The sequence below is a fragment of the Schistocerca cancellata genome, chromosome 2 (assembly GCF_023864275.1).
Source record: "Schistocerca cancellata isolate TAMUIC-IGC-003103 chromosome 2, iqSchCanc2.1, whole genome shotgun sequence".
Taxonomy (NCBI): Eukaryota; Metazoa; Arthropoda; class Insecta; order Orthoptera; family Acrididae; genus Schistocerca; species Schistocerca cancellata.
In genome coordinates this window covers 1116769060-1116785298 of record NC_064627.1, presented here as the reverse complement: position 1 = coordinate 1116785298, position 16239 = coordinate 1116769060, and the positions used below count along the sequence as shown (strand labels likewise).

Sequence of the window (16239 nt, the reverse complement as noted above, 5' to 3'; positions counted from 1 at the left end):
CTTGCTTTCTTGGGAGTCAGTAGACATTATTGCACAAAAATTGCCCTCAAGCATAACCTCAAGACATGACACATCAACAAAACACACATGGGCGCCACGTGGTTATTGTTTGCTGAGCAGCACAAGAGGCCCACCTAACGTGAGGAGCAATGTGCTATTATTCATGCCCTCCAAATGAAAGAAATTACTCACACACAAATACACATGCCTGCATGCACTGTTGTATGAAAGTGCATGTGCTAAGTTGAACAGAAAGTAGGCATCATAAAAAATGGTTAGCTACAGCAATGGCTGGGATATCACCAGCAAATGTTCTTCCAGTGGATTCTGCAAAAGGCAGTCAACACTCTTGTGTTTGCATTTATTTCTATGTAGTAGCGCAATGCTTTAGTGCCCATGCAGCCAGTTCTACTGATGGTTCCTTCAGGCTTGCCAGCCAGCATAAAGAAAAATGGTGAATACTAGCAACAGTGAATGATCTGCTGCATTAATAGTGTCTGATCGTACTGATAGCCCAGACAACTGCAAGACACACTTTCTCATTTATAGAGTAATTCCTTTCGGACTTGGAGTGCATTCTGGAGGCATAAGCAATAAATCTTTCATTGCAATGCTGAACTTGTACTAGAACTGTGCCTGTCACATAACAACTAGTATAGTGTGTAGATTTGTCTCGCTATTCGTGATAAAAAGTGATGAAGATGTTACCACCTATTTAAGGATAAAAAAAGATCTTTCTTGCCCCCACTCCAAGAAAATTTGTCGTCTCCCTGTGGCAATTCGTGTTGTGGCTGTAGCTTGCAACCAAAAACTTTATGAATCATCTATAGTGTGAGTGCATTCTGAAGAAGCTGCTAATGTTTGGCCTGTTTGCTGGGAAAATTTGCTCTAAGTTTTAACAATCCACATCACAAGTTTTAGATGTATATGACCACAGTGACTTACTTTAGGAGCTTCAGCCAACAGGATTCTGGAACATCAAAGTGGTATTCAATATTAGTTTCTTAGGCATCAATGTATATAAGGAAGAGTGTTTGTTAATTTGTTTGTAATTCATACAAGTCTACAGTTTCATTCTGATCTTGATGAAATTTTGCACACTTTACCTTCAAGACAAGAGAAAGATCACTGTCTATGTAAGATTTTGTAATCTTCAAAGTTCTTGGTCGATTTACTTCAAATTTCTGCTTTCAGATGAAACAATGAAGAAAATTAATAAAAATTCGAATGCTTAACAAAGGAAATATATTGTGGTAAACTGATCATTATTCCAATATGAGATTAAATTACAACTACAATACCCGTCTTGAAGATAGTGCCATTAGATGTTACTAGATTGCTGAATGAGCAAAAGCTCCAGAATTTGACAGAAACATGATTGCAAACTCTTAATTTATTCATTAGTTGCCAGTGTTCCAAATCACATATACCGTAGACAGTTTACCCTAAGACAGTTGTGGATATAGTACCAACAATAGTCACTAGATCATGGACCAATCAAAAGATTGCATAAAACCCAATATTTTCCGAACTGTGACATAAACTGTTTGAACATTTTGAGTTGTGCTCAAACACAGCCCTATTTGAAACAGTGAAAACTGAGTGGAAACAATAAAAGACTAATCTCTAAAAACACAGTGACATACTTATTTACAAGAAATCAAAGAGTTATCTATGGTATAATTGTCATTACTAAACTTTTGGTTTGAAATTGGTGCATATTTGCAAATGTCAAACTGGAAAACTGGCGCCGGCCGAAGTGGCCGTGCAGTTCTAGGCGCTGCAATCTGGAACCGCGAGACCGCTACGGTCGCAGGTTCGAATCCTGCCTCGGGCATGGATGTGTGTGATGTCCTTAGGTTTGTTACGTTTAACTAGTTCTAAGTTCTAGGGGACTAGTGACCTCAGAAGTTGAGTCCCATAGTGCTCAGAGCCATTTGAACTGGAAAACTGGAAACATAGAACCCAGTTTTTGTGAATGCTGCAGGTGAAGATTTGTTCATTTGTTGTGTTCTGTCGACACCCAGTGACTCAAATATGCCATTCAGCTTAAAGCAGTTGCTGTTTCCCAAGTGCCTGGCAATCGCTATGACTATCAACAAGGCACAGGGCCAATCACTTTGTGTGGCAGACAGTAAACATCCCAGGCACATGCGGGCATTGCCGCTAGTATACCTCTAAAAAAGAATTCTGATACTGTTCAGTCCAAATCCGACAATGCCATTATGAGTGCTTTTAAACAACCTCCAATGAAAGCAGAACTTAATTTCATAATTTCATCTGCAGAACTATTCAGTAAGTTCACGCAACCATTTCAAAGCCAAACACCTTTGATTCATAAGTTGCACACTAAAATAGAAAACATACTTCAGATCTTTTTGGCTCATGTTATGAAGGTTTCTACTTTGAAAAAAAAACTGATATTATTTCTGACGTTCTTCATAATGAACTCTTTACGTGAGATAATGTTCTTTCTCTTGAGAAACTAGTAATTAGTGGGCAAATACCAAAGATCTTAGTAAACTGGAAGAACTTGTCAAGTTGTGGTTTCTAAATAATGCTGAAACTCATTAGATTGCAGCTTGCAAAGATGGGGTGGAAAATACGTGCTTATCAAGGGTGCCACTGAAAAGTTTTAGGTTTATAAACTCCAATGAGAGAATAATGAGGAGAAACTGCAGTGACATGTTAAAGGTTGCAAAAATGACGCCATTCAGTGTCCAGAAAATTGCTTAGCAGATGTGTGGAAGGTTCTGGAGTTTGAAAAAGATTTCCCAGCTTTAGATGCAAAAGGTGTTGGCAATTACTGGCAGCAGCACAGTTCAAAAATAGATTTGTCATCCATAGAGTTAAAATTTCCAAAGGCTTCAAAACTTGTTAAGGCTTCTCTTACACTGTATCGTGGGAACGTGGATATAGAGAGAAGGTATTCTGTTTGAAAGCATACACTAGGAAAAGATAAGGCAGCGATGGCCACAAGATTTTTAAAGTGTGTTTTGACTGCGAGTGATAATTTGGGACAATACCCCCATTTTCTTCTTTTGCCGATTGACTTTCAACTCGTTAGGTATGGACAGCAAGCAAACGCAAATTATAAGGCTTGTAAAGAAGAATGTGAAAGGAAAGAAAACCTAAATTAGAAGAAAAGCAAAACGAGGTACAAAACCAAAGGCATCTTGAAGAGGAGATTAAATAGATTAATTATTTTCTCATGATGGTACTGCACTTTGAGGATCTTAGCCTCTTCAAGTTTTCTCCATTCTTCCTTCTCCAGTGCAGTTCTCCGCCATCCTCTGACTCTGAGAGATTAGATATGATCGTCCACATTGCCTATCCACTGCTTTCTTGATTTTCCTCTCTCTTCTTCCTGTTGGCCTCCATTCAAAAACATTTTTTGTTGTTCTTCCAGTATCCACCCTAAGGGCATGTCCAAGCCAGACTATTCTACTTTTTATTGTTCTTACAATGTCAGCTCTTTGTAAGAGGTGTTCGTTTTAAATCTCCAGAAACCATTGTTGCCCTGAATTGCCCCATAGATCATTCACAGAACCTTGCATTCAAATGTCCTGAGCTGCTGTTATCATTATTTGTTCGTGTCTGTGTTTTGCATCTGTAGGTTACAATTGGCCTGATCGTGACCCTATAAATTTCCAGTTTCAGCTGTCAATTTAATAACCTAGAGGTCAATAATTTCTTAAACATGTGGAAGCGTCTATTGCCATTTAGGACACAAAATTTTATTTCAGTTGACATATAATTTGTCATATTAATATTAGATCTCAGATATTCAAAGTTCTATGCATGATCAAAATCGAACAAGTTGTTATTTTCCTTCCTGATGAATTTCGTAAGCTTCATCTTCATTTCATTAATAGTAAGGCCTCTGAAATACTGTGTCTTCTTTCAGCTTTCACATTGTTCTCTCTAGTAAAACACTTCTTCTAATAATTGCTACATCTACATATGCAAATATCAGGGTTAACTTTGTGTTTATGTAACCATATATTTGAACCTTTTAAATGGCTGCTTTGGACTCGCATTCGGGAGGACGACGGTTCAATCCCGCGTCCGGCCATCCTGATTTAGGTTTTCCGTGATTTCCCTAAATCGCTCCAGGCAAATGCCGGGATGGTTCCTTTCAAAGGGCACGGCCGACTTCCTTCCCCGTCCTTCCCTAATGCGATGAGACCGATGACCTCGCTGTCTGGTCTCCTTCCCCAAAACAACCAACCAACCAACCAAATGGCTGCTTAAGCTGTCAGATTAAACATGCATAACAGAAAGGGCATCCCCTTGTCTGACTCCTTTGCTAATGCTAAACCACTGACTCACACTGCAGCCTTCGAACCAGCCAGCATTGCTTGAATAAGTGAAACATACCAAGCTGGTATGGCAAATCATTTAGCATTTCTGCCTTATCAAGACCATTGAAGGATGATTGAAATTTACTGTAAGATTATGATGCCAAATTGTAAACTTGTGTGCCTTTTCACGTATTTGCTTCAGCACAAATATCTGATCTGTTGTTGACCTATTAGGCTGAAAGCCAGCTGATATTCTCCCAGAATCTCTCCTGCATGTGGAAATAGCCTATTGTAGATAATAATACAGAGAGTCTTACAGGTTACATTCAGCAAGGTAATCCCTCAGTAATTAGAACAATGAAATTTCTGTCTTTTCTTATGTATTATTTGGATTAACCTAAGCTCCAGCCTTCTGGGATTCTTTCCTCATTCCACCTAAGTTTGATAAGTTTGTGGATTCATTTATGGAGACTAATTCCACCATTTTTTAACAGTTCTACAGAAATTTCATCAGTTCCTGATGCTTTGTAGGTTTTTTAGAGAGTGTACTACCTTCAGTACATCCTGTATGTGGATTCTTCTGTCTCTGGATCTGCCGTGTAGAAGAGTGGCTGCTCACTTCTGGTGGAATTTCCCTCCAGAATTCCTTTGCACTATTAGCTCAATTTGTATCGAAAATTCTCTCTCTGTCCTTAAGTGCTTTTCTTTTTGGTCTATATTCTTGAGTGAGTCCGTTCTTTAATTTTATAATAAAATTTTGTGCTCTCTTTCCTTTGGTAGCACTCTTCCATCTTCTCTGTCTGTCTCCTTAGGGCTTCCCTTTATTCCACTTCCACATGCTCTTGCTACCTTTATTCTTTTTCCATTATAATTATAATCCTTGATTTGATCTTATATTTTGAATCAGAATTAGCTCCTCAGAAAGTGGCCCCCTTTTTCCATCTCAATACACATCTCTTTGATACCAGTATATGTACTGTTGGTTTGGTTTATTTCTTCCGTGTTTTCCACGTCTCTCTGTAGATATTTTTCCTTGTGAAAAAGGTATTTACTGCCTTTTACTTGGCCTCAAAAACAAACTGCAATCTTCATACTTTTGTACTAGTTTCAGTGTACGGACTTTCATTAAGAAACACATTTCTGAAAGCCTCTTCTTTGTTCAGTTTGGCATTACAGTCACCAAGGACTATTTTGGAGCTATATCTAGGTATTCTATTACAAACCTCCTGTAGTAGCTGATCATATAAACCATGTAGCATACCTACGTCTGATTCTTCTGTTACCGCACATCGGTCACATTATGAAATTTATCTTTGATATGCCGAATATGTTTTCTTTCATCATGTAGAATGAAAGCAATACCAGATCTACATGTATCATCTGTTCCTGAATAATATAGGGAGAATTTATGCTTATGAATCTCACCTCTTCCTTTCCACCTGATTTCCTAAAGTGCAACAAGTTCCATTCTGTAGCTTAACATCTCTTCCGCAGTACTACTCATAGCTTCTGTTTGCAGCAGGTTACCCACGTTCCAAATTTATTAGAATACTTCTAGATAAGCTCAAATACTGTGGTATGAATGGGACAGTGCTCAAATGGTTTAAATCATTCCTAACTGGAAGAGTGCAGAAAGTTTAAATAAACAGTTCACATAAATTGCAAAAAGTTGATTTCTCAAACTGGGGAACAATCAAGAATGGGTGCCGCAAGGTTCGGTCTTGGGTCCTCTGCTGTTCTTAATATATATTAACGACTTGCCATTCTATATTCACGATGATGCAAAGCTGGTACTTTTTGCCGATGATACAAGTATAGTTATCACACCCGACAGATAAGAATTAACTGGTGAAATTGTAAACGATGTTTTTCAGAAAATCATTAAGTGGTTCTCTGCAAATGGGCTCTCATTAAACTTTGACCGAACACAGTATATACACTTCCACACAGTAAATGGAATGACACCATTAATAAATATAGACTTTGATCAGAAATCGGTAGCTAAGGTAGAATATTCAAAATTTCTAGGTGTATGCATTGATGAGGGGTTGAACTGGAAAAAACACACTGAGGATCTGCTGAAGCGTTTGAGTTCATCTACTTATGCTATTAGGGTCATTGCAAATTTTGGCGACATACATCTTAGTAAATTAGCTTACCATGCCTATTTTCATTCTCTGCTTTCGTATGGCATCATATTCTAGGGTAACTCATCATTGAGTAAAAGAGTGTTCATTGCACAAAAGTGTGTAATCAGAGTAATTGCTGGAGCTCATCCAAGATCATCCTGCAGACACTTATTTAAAGAGCTAGAAATCTTCACTGTAGCCTCACAATATATATATTCACTTATGAAATTTGTTATTAACAATCCGAAAGAATTCAAAAGTGATTGCAGTGTACATGGCTACAACACTAGGAGAAAGGATTATCTTCACTACTCAAGGTTAAATCTAACTTTTGCTCAGAAGGGGTAAATTATGCTGCCACAGAAGTCTTTGGTCACTTACCTAATAGCATCAAAAGTCTGACAGATGGCATTTAAAAGGAAATTAAAAGAATTTCTTAATGGCAACTCCTTCTACTCATTAGATGAATTTTTGGATATAGTAAGTGGGTAATTTCCCAACCCCCACAAAAAAAAAAAAAAAATAAAAAAAAAGAATTGAGTGTCGTGTAATATTTTGTCTAATGTAATATCTTGTATAGACACCTTTTATTAACATGACACATTCCACATCATTAGAAAGAGTCGTATTCATGATCTATGGAACAAGTACTAATCTAATCTAATCTAAAGAACCAATATATCGTTATTCCTGTTCCTTGGTGCACATTCATGATAATAGACCTTCTACAAGGCAAGGGTATCAGCCCTGTGCTCAACCCCCAACCTGGTGGACCAGGCTTTCATTTCGGGGTTAGCTCCCACAGAGTGGTGGCTCCCCCTCCCTCTGTATTTGGTGACACTCTTCATCTGGCTCCTCTGCTGAGGCCATCGTAGTTCGGGTGATCCTACCAGTAGCAACACTACCACTGGCATAGCCCCCAGCTTCATTCAAAGCTCACAAGCCTCCCTACCCACCACATAAGGTACAGTCAACAAGTTTAAAAAGTGAATTTTAAAAAGATGAATAACCTGAAATTCAAATGACTGTAGACAGCTTTTCTGAAAGAAAAGAAAAAAAAAAATTATTTAAAGGCAGCAGAATGTGCCCATGGTATGCTTAAAGTACACAAATCATGAAAGCAAAAGAAAGAGTGGTAGAAAGTGAGGTGGAAACCTATCATAAAAATCTTGATTAAAAATTATAGTATGATTGTCATTTTTTACTAAGATTTTTAAAAAACAGTAATCCAAAAATATTTTGTTAATCTTTTTCAAGTATTGAAATGTAGGATGCCATGGGGTGTAAAATTGTGATGCAGATTTTGTTTTTGGATGACAGTCATCAATATCGAATTACCACTATCAAATTACCAAATTAATAAATTTCTGTGAAAAAAATTGCTGTACCCCATCCAGGATCATATTAGATAAATTTATTATATTCTTAACCTCATTTTTTGGTAGGGGATTATTCAAGATGAAAACAATTCATTTGTGCTATATGTGTGTATTGAAATAATTTGACACAGTCATCTTTTTGAAATACTTTATGAACTTAACCACTTTTTTCAAATATTTTATAACTCTTTTCAAGTGCCATCGCGGCTCCTCACCCTGTAACAGATATTTTTTGGCATCAAAAAGGTATGGCATACTACCTGATAATTCAGAATTCACTGGCAATGCAATTGATGGGGTGTCCTCAAAAGCAATGCAACCTCTTCACCATCAGCAATATGGTGCTTACTGCCCCATGAGATAGGTGGATCACCATTAACAGTCTCATGACCTCAATCTACGAGACATTGTGGAGACGTTTGCAGTTCAACTCAGGACATTTGTGCAAAGCCTGGCAATCGTGAAATTAACAGCAACAACAGCAATAATTCTCGCTCCTTGCAGATTAAATACTGCTGATAAAAATTTATTCCACCTACAGAATTCAAACCAGTTACCTCTGAGCTGAGCATTACATCATTAATACCTTTTTGTGGCATAAGCAAATGTTTTATTTCAGGTTTGATGCTACGTTTGTTACGTTATTTACCCCGTCCAGTGTGTGTTTGTGTGTGTGTGTGTGTGTGTGTGTGTGTGTGTGTAACATTTTTTTGGACAGAAACATTTCGGTTGGAAGAATTTTTGGTACAGTGACATTGTGATTAAATATTTTAGATTTTCACTAACTTCCTTCTTTTCTTAACCCCCCCCCCCCCTTTTCTTTTTTCTTCTGCATGAAATGGCCTTCTTATTGGATGCAGTAAGAAGCTTTTCATGTATTTCATCAAAGTTAAGATTTACCTATCTATGTGTTGTAAATAAAAACGTTCAGTACTATGTTTGCTCAGTTATTACTGAATTAATATATATGTGATCACGCATAAAACGTAGTTTTCACTTTTTGTCACATTATACTGTGTTTAAAAATGTTAAAAATTTTTTATTGCTGTATTAAATTTATAACATGCTTTTGCAAACAGGAGTCATATAGACTAGTGATGAAAATGAGACCAAAGGATATGCGCAAACGCCTAATGGTTAAATTCAGAGGAGAAGAAGGTTTAGATTATGGAGGTGTTGCTCGTGAGTGGCTGTACCTTCTGTCACATGAAATGCTGAATCCTCAGTACGGACTTTTCCAGTATTCACGTGAAGATAATTACACTCTGCAGATCAATCCTGATAGCAGCATTAATCCTGTAAGTATTTTTCAGTGTCATGTCATACATAGTTTTCTCAAATGTGGTTGATAATTCACAATCAAAAATCTGTAACTTGATTTCCTCCACAGGAGCATTTATCATATTTTCACTTTGTGGGCCGTGTAATTGGGATAGCTGTTTTCCATGGTCATTACATTGATGGAGGCTTTACAATGCCATTTTATAAGATGTTGCTTAATAAACCTATAACACTGGATGATATTGAAGGTGTGGATCCTGAACTGCATAGGAGCTTAACATGGATGCTGTAAGTTCCAGAACATTCTCATTATTTTTGTTTGAGAACATGTGTTAATGTACCTAAAATAATTTAGAAATTTGTCTGATGTTACAGTAGTGTACAACTACACAGTTGTCAATATTTGAAATGAATATAAACTAACAAAACATCCTAACTTATTAAAATTGCATGTTGAGCTCAAGACTAGGAACTGTATGCCTTTCATGGCAGCGCCATACTGATGGAGCTATACAGAGAAAACTATAGTATTGGTGTAAAGTTTCAGTCTACCAATATATTCCTCCTCTTTCCAAACTTCAAAGAGACACTCCTGCATTCTTTGGGACTAGCACCACAGGAGTAAAAGTTGGGCATAGAATGACTTCTAAATATACAAAGGTTCTAAAGAAAAGTTGATGGTCAGAAGACAAATCAAAGTTTGCTGTTTGATTAGTGTATATGCTTACATCTATGTCAGTGATGTCAGGTATTCAATAACGAAGGAAAAAATTTGTTTCTGATATGAACGTATCAACTGGAACATTATGGTGATGCCTATTCTGTGGGTTTGAACACACCTATGTTAAGGATGGGGCACATAATACAGTACTGAAAGTATAGAATACAGTGTATTAGGGGTATGGGTACAGGTATCATGATAATTGAAAACAGTATGTACCCACATCAGTGTGTTAGATGTATTTTCTTTGTGTCTAACAGTTTTCCTGCTAACAGATCACATAATTTACTACCTGATGTTTCCTGCTCAATTGTAACTGCATCATGAAACAGATTATGCATGTCAGTATAGACTATCAATTTTGCATACGTGTGTCGACACTTCAATACCTGAATAGTTGCCCAAGGGAATATAAACATTCGTGGATTGCTTGTGCTACAAGTAGTTGGAGGTACTAACCAGTCTAAAAACAGCTATAATCATTAGTCAGAAAATAGAGTAAATAATGATGTAATGTTGTTCAGTACACTGTCCTCAGCCATTGATAGAGATACCTGCACTTACACCCCTAATGCTCTTTATGTATTAGGGACACAGAGAAAACATTTGGTTTGACTGTTATGTGCAAAGACTGGGAAACAATTGAGAATTAAATGACATTCATAGAGACAAATTGAGATGGGTCAGCAATCAAGAATGATTATCATGGCAGCAGCAAGGTTGGTTGGATAATGCTTTCAGTGTTATCAGGATGTCCACCAAATTCCGAAATATGCAGAAAAGCCAGGAACTTTCAAATTGGGAAAAACTGTTTATTTTATTCAAAAACCGCGATTTTTTTTAAAAAACCTTTTGATGTATTCACTCTTTATAGATACATAATAGTGAACACATCACTGTAGCCAATATATACACTTAAGTCCATGCCTACCACAGTAGTACAAGTTTATATAGCACTAGTTATGCAGATGATGAAGAGATTGGAGAAATGCATGATGCACTAAAAGAAATTATTCAGATAGTTGAGGGAGGTGAAAATTTAATACTTATGGGGGACTGGAATTTAAGGGAGAGAAGGAAAAGTGGTAGGTGAATATAGACTTGGGTAAGGAATGAAAGGGGAAGCCACCTGGTAAAATTTTTGCATAGAGCACAACTTAATTGTAGCTAACACTTGGATTAAGAATCATAAAAGGAGGTTGTGTATGTGGAAGAGGCCTGGAGACACTGGAAGGTTTCAGATAGATTATATAATGGTTAGACATAGATTTAGGAACCAGGTTTTAAATTGTAAGACATTTCCAGGGGCAGATGTGGACTCTGACCACAATTTATTAGTTATGAACTGTAGATTGAAAGTGAAGAACTGCAAAAAGGCAGGAATTTAAGAAGATGGAACCTGGAAAAACTGAAAGAACCAGAGGTTGTAGAGAATTTCGGCAAGAGCATTAGGGAACAATTGACAAACACGGGGGAAAGAAATACAGTAGAAGAAGAATGGGTTGCTTTCAGATATGAAATAGTGAAGGCAGCAGAGAATCAAGTAGCTAAAAAGACGAGGCTTAGCAGAAATCCTTGGGTAACAGAATAGAGATCAAATTTAACTGATGAAAGGAGAAAATACAAAAATGCAGTAAATGGAGCTGGAGAAAAGGCATACAAGCATCTCAAAAATGAGACCATCAGGAAGTGCAAAATGGCTAAGCAGAGATGGATAGAGGACAGATACAAGGATGTAGAAACATGTATCACTAGGGGTAAGATAGATACTGCCTACAGGAGAATTAGACACACCTTTGGAGAAAAGAAAACCACCTGTATAGGCCTAAATATCAAGACGTCAGATGGAAAACCAATTCTAAGCAAAGAAGGAAAAGCGTGAAGGTGGAAGGAGTATATAGAGGGTCTATACAAAGGAGATGTGCTTGAGGGCAATACTATGGAAATGGAAGAGAACTTAGATGAAGATGAAGTGGGATGTACGATACTGCATGAAAAATCTGACAGAGCACTGAAAAATCTAAGTCGAAACAAGGCCCCCGGAGTAGAAAACATTCCATTAGAACTACTGATAGCCTTGAGTCAGCCACCCATGACAAAAGCAAGATGTATGAGACAGGCGAAATACCCTCAGACTTCAAGAAAAATACAATAATTCCAATCCCAAAGAAAGCAGGTATTGACAGGTGTGAAGATTATCAGACTATCAGTTTAATAAGTTATGGTTGCAAAATACTAACGTGAATTCTTTACAGACGATTGGAAAAACTGGTAGAAGCTGACCTCGGGGAAGATCAGTTTGGATTCCGTAGAAATATCGGAACACGTGAGGAAATACTGACCTTACGACTTACCTTAGAAGAAAGATTAAGGAAAGGCAAACCTACGTTTCTAGCATTTGTAGACTTAGAGAAAGCTTTTGACAATGTTGACTGGAATACTCTCTTTCAAATTCTGAAGGTGGCAGGGGTAAAATACAGGAGCGAAAGGCTATTAACAATTTGTACAGAAACCAAATGGCAATTACAAGAGTCAAGGGGCACAAAAGGGAAGCCGTGACTGAGAAGGAAGTGATACAGGGTTGTAGCCTATTCCCGATGTTATTCAATCTGTATATTGAGCAAGCAGTAAAGCAAAAAAGAAAAATTTGGTCTAGGAATTAAAATTCATCATGAAGAAATATAAATTTTGTGGTTTGCTGATGACATTGTAATTTTGTCAGAGATAGCAAAGGACCTGGAAGAGCAGGTGAATGATATGGGCAATTTCTTGAACTGGACTCAACAAAAGCAAAATGAGGATAATGGAATGTAGTCAAATTAAATCAGGTGATGCTGAGGGAATTAGATTAGGAAGTGAGGCACTTAAAGTAGTAGATGAGTTTTGCTATTTAGGGAGCAAAATAACTGATGATGGTCGAAGTAGAGAGGATATAAAATGTAGACTGTAAATGGCAAGGAAATCATTTCGGAAGAAGAGAAATTTGTTAACATCAAGTATTGATTTAAGTGTCAGGAAGTCATTTCTGAAAGTGTTTTTATGGAGTGTAGCCATGTATGGAAGTGAAACCTGGACGATAAATAGTTTGGACAAGAAGAGAATAGAAGCTTTGGAAATGTGGCACGACAGAAGAATGCTGAAGATTAGATGGGTAGATCATATAACTAATTGAGAGGTACTGAATAGAATTGGGAGAAGAGGAATTTGTAGTCCAACTTGAGTAGAAAAAGGGATCGGTTGGTAGAATACATTCTGAGGCATCAAGGATATTGTATTGGAGTGAAGCGTGAAGGGTAAAAACTGCGGAGGGGACCAAGAGATGAATAGACTAAGCAGAGTCAGAAGGATGTAGGTTGCAGTGGTTACTTGGAGATAGAGAAGCTTGCTCAGGTTAGAGTAACATGGAGAGTTGCATGAAACCAGTCTGTGGACTGAGAGAACAACAACAACAACAGATATATTATCTGTTTAAACTGTACGTAATATTTGAAATAACATCTGAATATTCAATGGAAGTGTATGTGTGATAAACATATTACCCATTGGCTACCCAATGTGTACACAGAGATTCACAACTGTTTTATATCTGTCAAGCAGTCACCTAAGGTAGGGATTGGAGGAAGGTGATTTGTGTCACCAGGTGAGAGGTGAGGAGGGTGGGGAGAACTCTTTGCTTCCAAGTCAGGCTCAAGGTACCGGTCAGCTGCTGTGGTAGAAATATCACACAGAAGTAATAAGTTTTCTAAAAGCAGTTTATAGAGGCATTCATCTTCAATTTACAACATTATCTGCAATTAAATTAAGCTTGTTGTAACACTGATGATATTCATATCAGGTCTCCAGCCTGAACATAATGTCATCTTGACCGGTCCGCCTGGCCGCCATCTTCAGGTAAGTAAGCTATCGCACTAACTCGCCAAAACAAAAATCAAACACAAAGTGACAGCTCCTATATGCACCACCTGTAGGTCCACCATGTGTGCATGAACATAACTTCTCTCTAGTGCAAAGCACGATAGCAGATGTGTGGTGAAAACTCGTGGAAACAATAAATCGATATCATCCACTGTTGGCACCTTTCAGTCATTGAAACAATGTCAAACAAAACAGAGTTCCAGCTATTACTTAAAGGATACACCTTATCTCTGTTTATAATATTTTCATATAACCAGATTTCAATAGCTTCTTTCACTACCGGGTTCCAGTAATTTGATGCATGGGCAACCACTTGTGCGTGATCGTACAACGTTTTATGTCCTTCTGCAAGACAATGTTCCATAACCACAGATTTTTTCTGGCTGAAATAAACATGTGTAGTGATGGTGCTCCACACACATTGATTGTGGACCGTACAAATTGTTTGTCCGATATAGGCTTTCCTGCAGTGGCAGAGAATTTTGTAGACATTGAGCTTCCTCAAACCCAAATCATCCTTAACTGAGCCCAGCAGTGCTCTAGTCTTAGCTGGAAGACGGAATAAAATTTTAATATCAAATCTCTTTAAAATTCTTCCTATTTTTGAAGATTTGCTTCCCATGAAAGGCAGGAACCGCACTGATTTGCTTGTATCTTCTGTTGGTTCCTGCGAAGGTCTAATCTGTTGAGCATGATTGATCTGATTGTCAGTATGACCATTCTGCTTGAACACTGCTTTTAGATGATCCAGTTCTTGTGTCAAGCTACCTTCATCTGAGATGGCATAAGCTCTTTTTAGCGATGTACGTGGGACCCCTTTGCATTGGTACGATGGATGACATCTTGATGCACAAAGATACCGGTTTGTAGGCATGGGCTGTTCCCTAATGTCCCATCATCTGTTCTGTAGACCAAGACATCTAAAAATGGAAGTTTTCCTTCCTTTTCAACATCCATCATGAACTTAATATTGGGATGCAGACAATTAAAATCATCTATGAAATGATCCAGAGCATCCTTCCCACGTGGCCACACTATAAACGTATCGTTGACTTATCTCCAAAAAGAAATATCAGGGAAATTTAAAAAATGCAGGAAAAATCTCAGTAGATGAAATTTGAAAAATGCAGTAAAAATGTCAGTAGATGAAATGGTTTGTATACTGAGGTGTCGTGCATCGTAGCTGGCTGGGCGCAGCTGAGTACGTGCACTCCTTCCCTACTCCCTCATTCTTACTGCTCCTCCCCTTCCTGCCATTCCCTCCAGCATGCAGTCAGTTCTGCCACCACTTCTCGCCGCTAGTCTAGCAGCTACTGACAAGAGGCAGGGAGGTGTGAGGAGTGGTTTGTTTGGATCCGATTCTCAGAGACTATTGATGCAGCGGCCAGAGGCAACGGTCATGTGTGCACGAGTTGTGTTTGAGTGATATGTGAAAGTGAATGCGCTCTTGTTTTCTGACAAAGGCTATGGCCGAAAATTTAGTTGAGAGTGTGTGATTGTCTTTCCTATGTGCCTGTCTGCGGCTCAGCAATCATCTTCATGGTGACTTGGTACCTATCCTCATTGGGATTGATTCCCAGAGTATTTGCGCAAGTTACCTGTTGCTTGGATTGATCACCGTGGTCTCATTTCATCACCATGGTGCCTGTAACTCTTGAACAGCTGGCCACACGAGTGTACTTCCTCAATGGGCCAAAACTGCAGGCCATTTCTGGTGGTATCTCTAATGAATTGGGCCAGCCGATCTGAAGTCCTGTGGTTCCCACTAATGTGCAGGCCCTGCCTGTTGGATCTAATCTCACCAATCTGCCCGCAGGCCAGGCCTGTTTGTATATGGCGTGAACCCAGGACTGCAGTGCACCTCAGCAGGCCATAGACCATAGGCCATGGGCGATGGATTTCAGGAATTGCGACTGTCTCACTGCAAGTGCATTGAACAGTGTGGAATTTTATAGACATTTTACTTATTCTAGTACATTTTGGCACTTTGAAAGTAGTTTGTATATTAAAAACTATGAACAATAAGAAGAAGAAAATTGTGGCAATTGCTGGTGGTTTGTACGCTATGCATTCATATATACCCCAAAAGAAAAATTACACGATACCTGTAAAATTAAATGATCGTGTGGCATTGATGGTTGGGAGGCCCCATCCGTGGAAGTTCGGCTGCCGGGTTGCAATTCTTCGTGCAGGTGATGCCACATTGGTCGACTTGCATGTTGGTGATCATAAAATGAAGATTAGGACAGCACAACACCTAGTCAATGAGCAGAGAAAAACTCCAATTCGGCTAGGAATCGAACCCTGGCCCAGTATGTGGTAGGCAAATACATTACCATTCATCTAAGAAAGCGGACACACAGTACCACAAAAATAATAGACGTAACACAGTGGGTACAACTGACAATAACGAACATAGTAGAACAAACATGGTAGAACCAACATTTTATTGGCAGTCACCTGTAGTGTTGGTTTACACAACTCTTCCCTGCCTTATACACTTCTTTCAG

General features: G+C 38.3%; 1 protein-coding gene across 1 annotated transcript in view; it reads left to right on the top strand.

Annotated features, from left to right (window-relative positions):
- Positions 1-16239, top strand: part of LOC126163152 (E3 ubiquitin-protein ligase SMURF1) — a 205512-nt gene that overhangs the window by 141511 nt on the left and 47762 nt on the right. Inside the window, exons 10-11 of the mRNA XM_049920082.1 lie at positions 8892-9110; positions 9203-9381. Of these exons, the coding sequence (XP_049776039.1) occupies positions 8892-9110; positions 9203-9381 (398 nt within the window). The remainder of the gene's footprint in view (positions 1-8891; positions 9111-9202; positions 9382-16239) is intronic.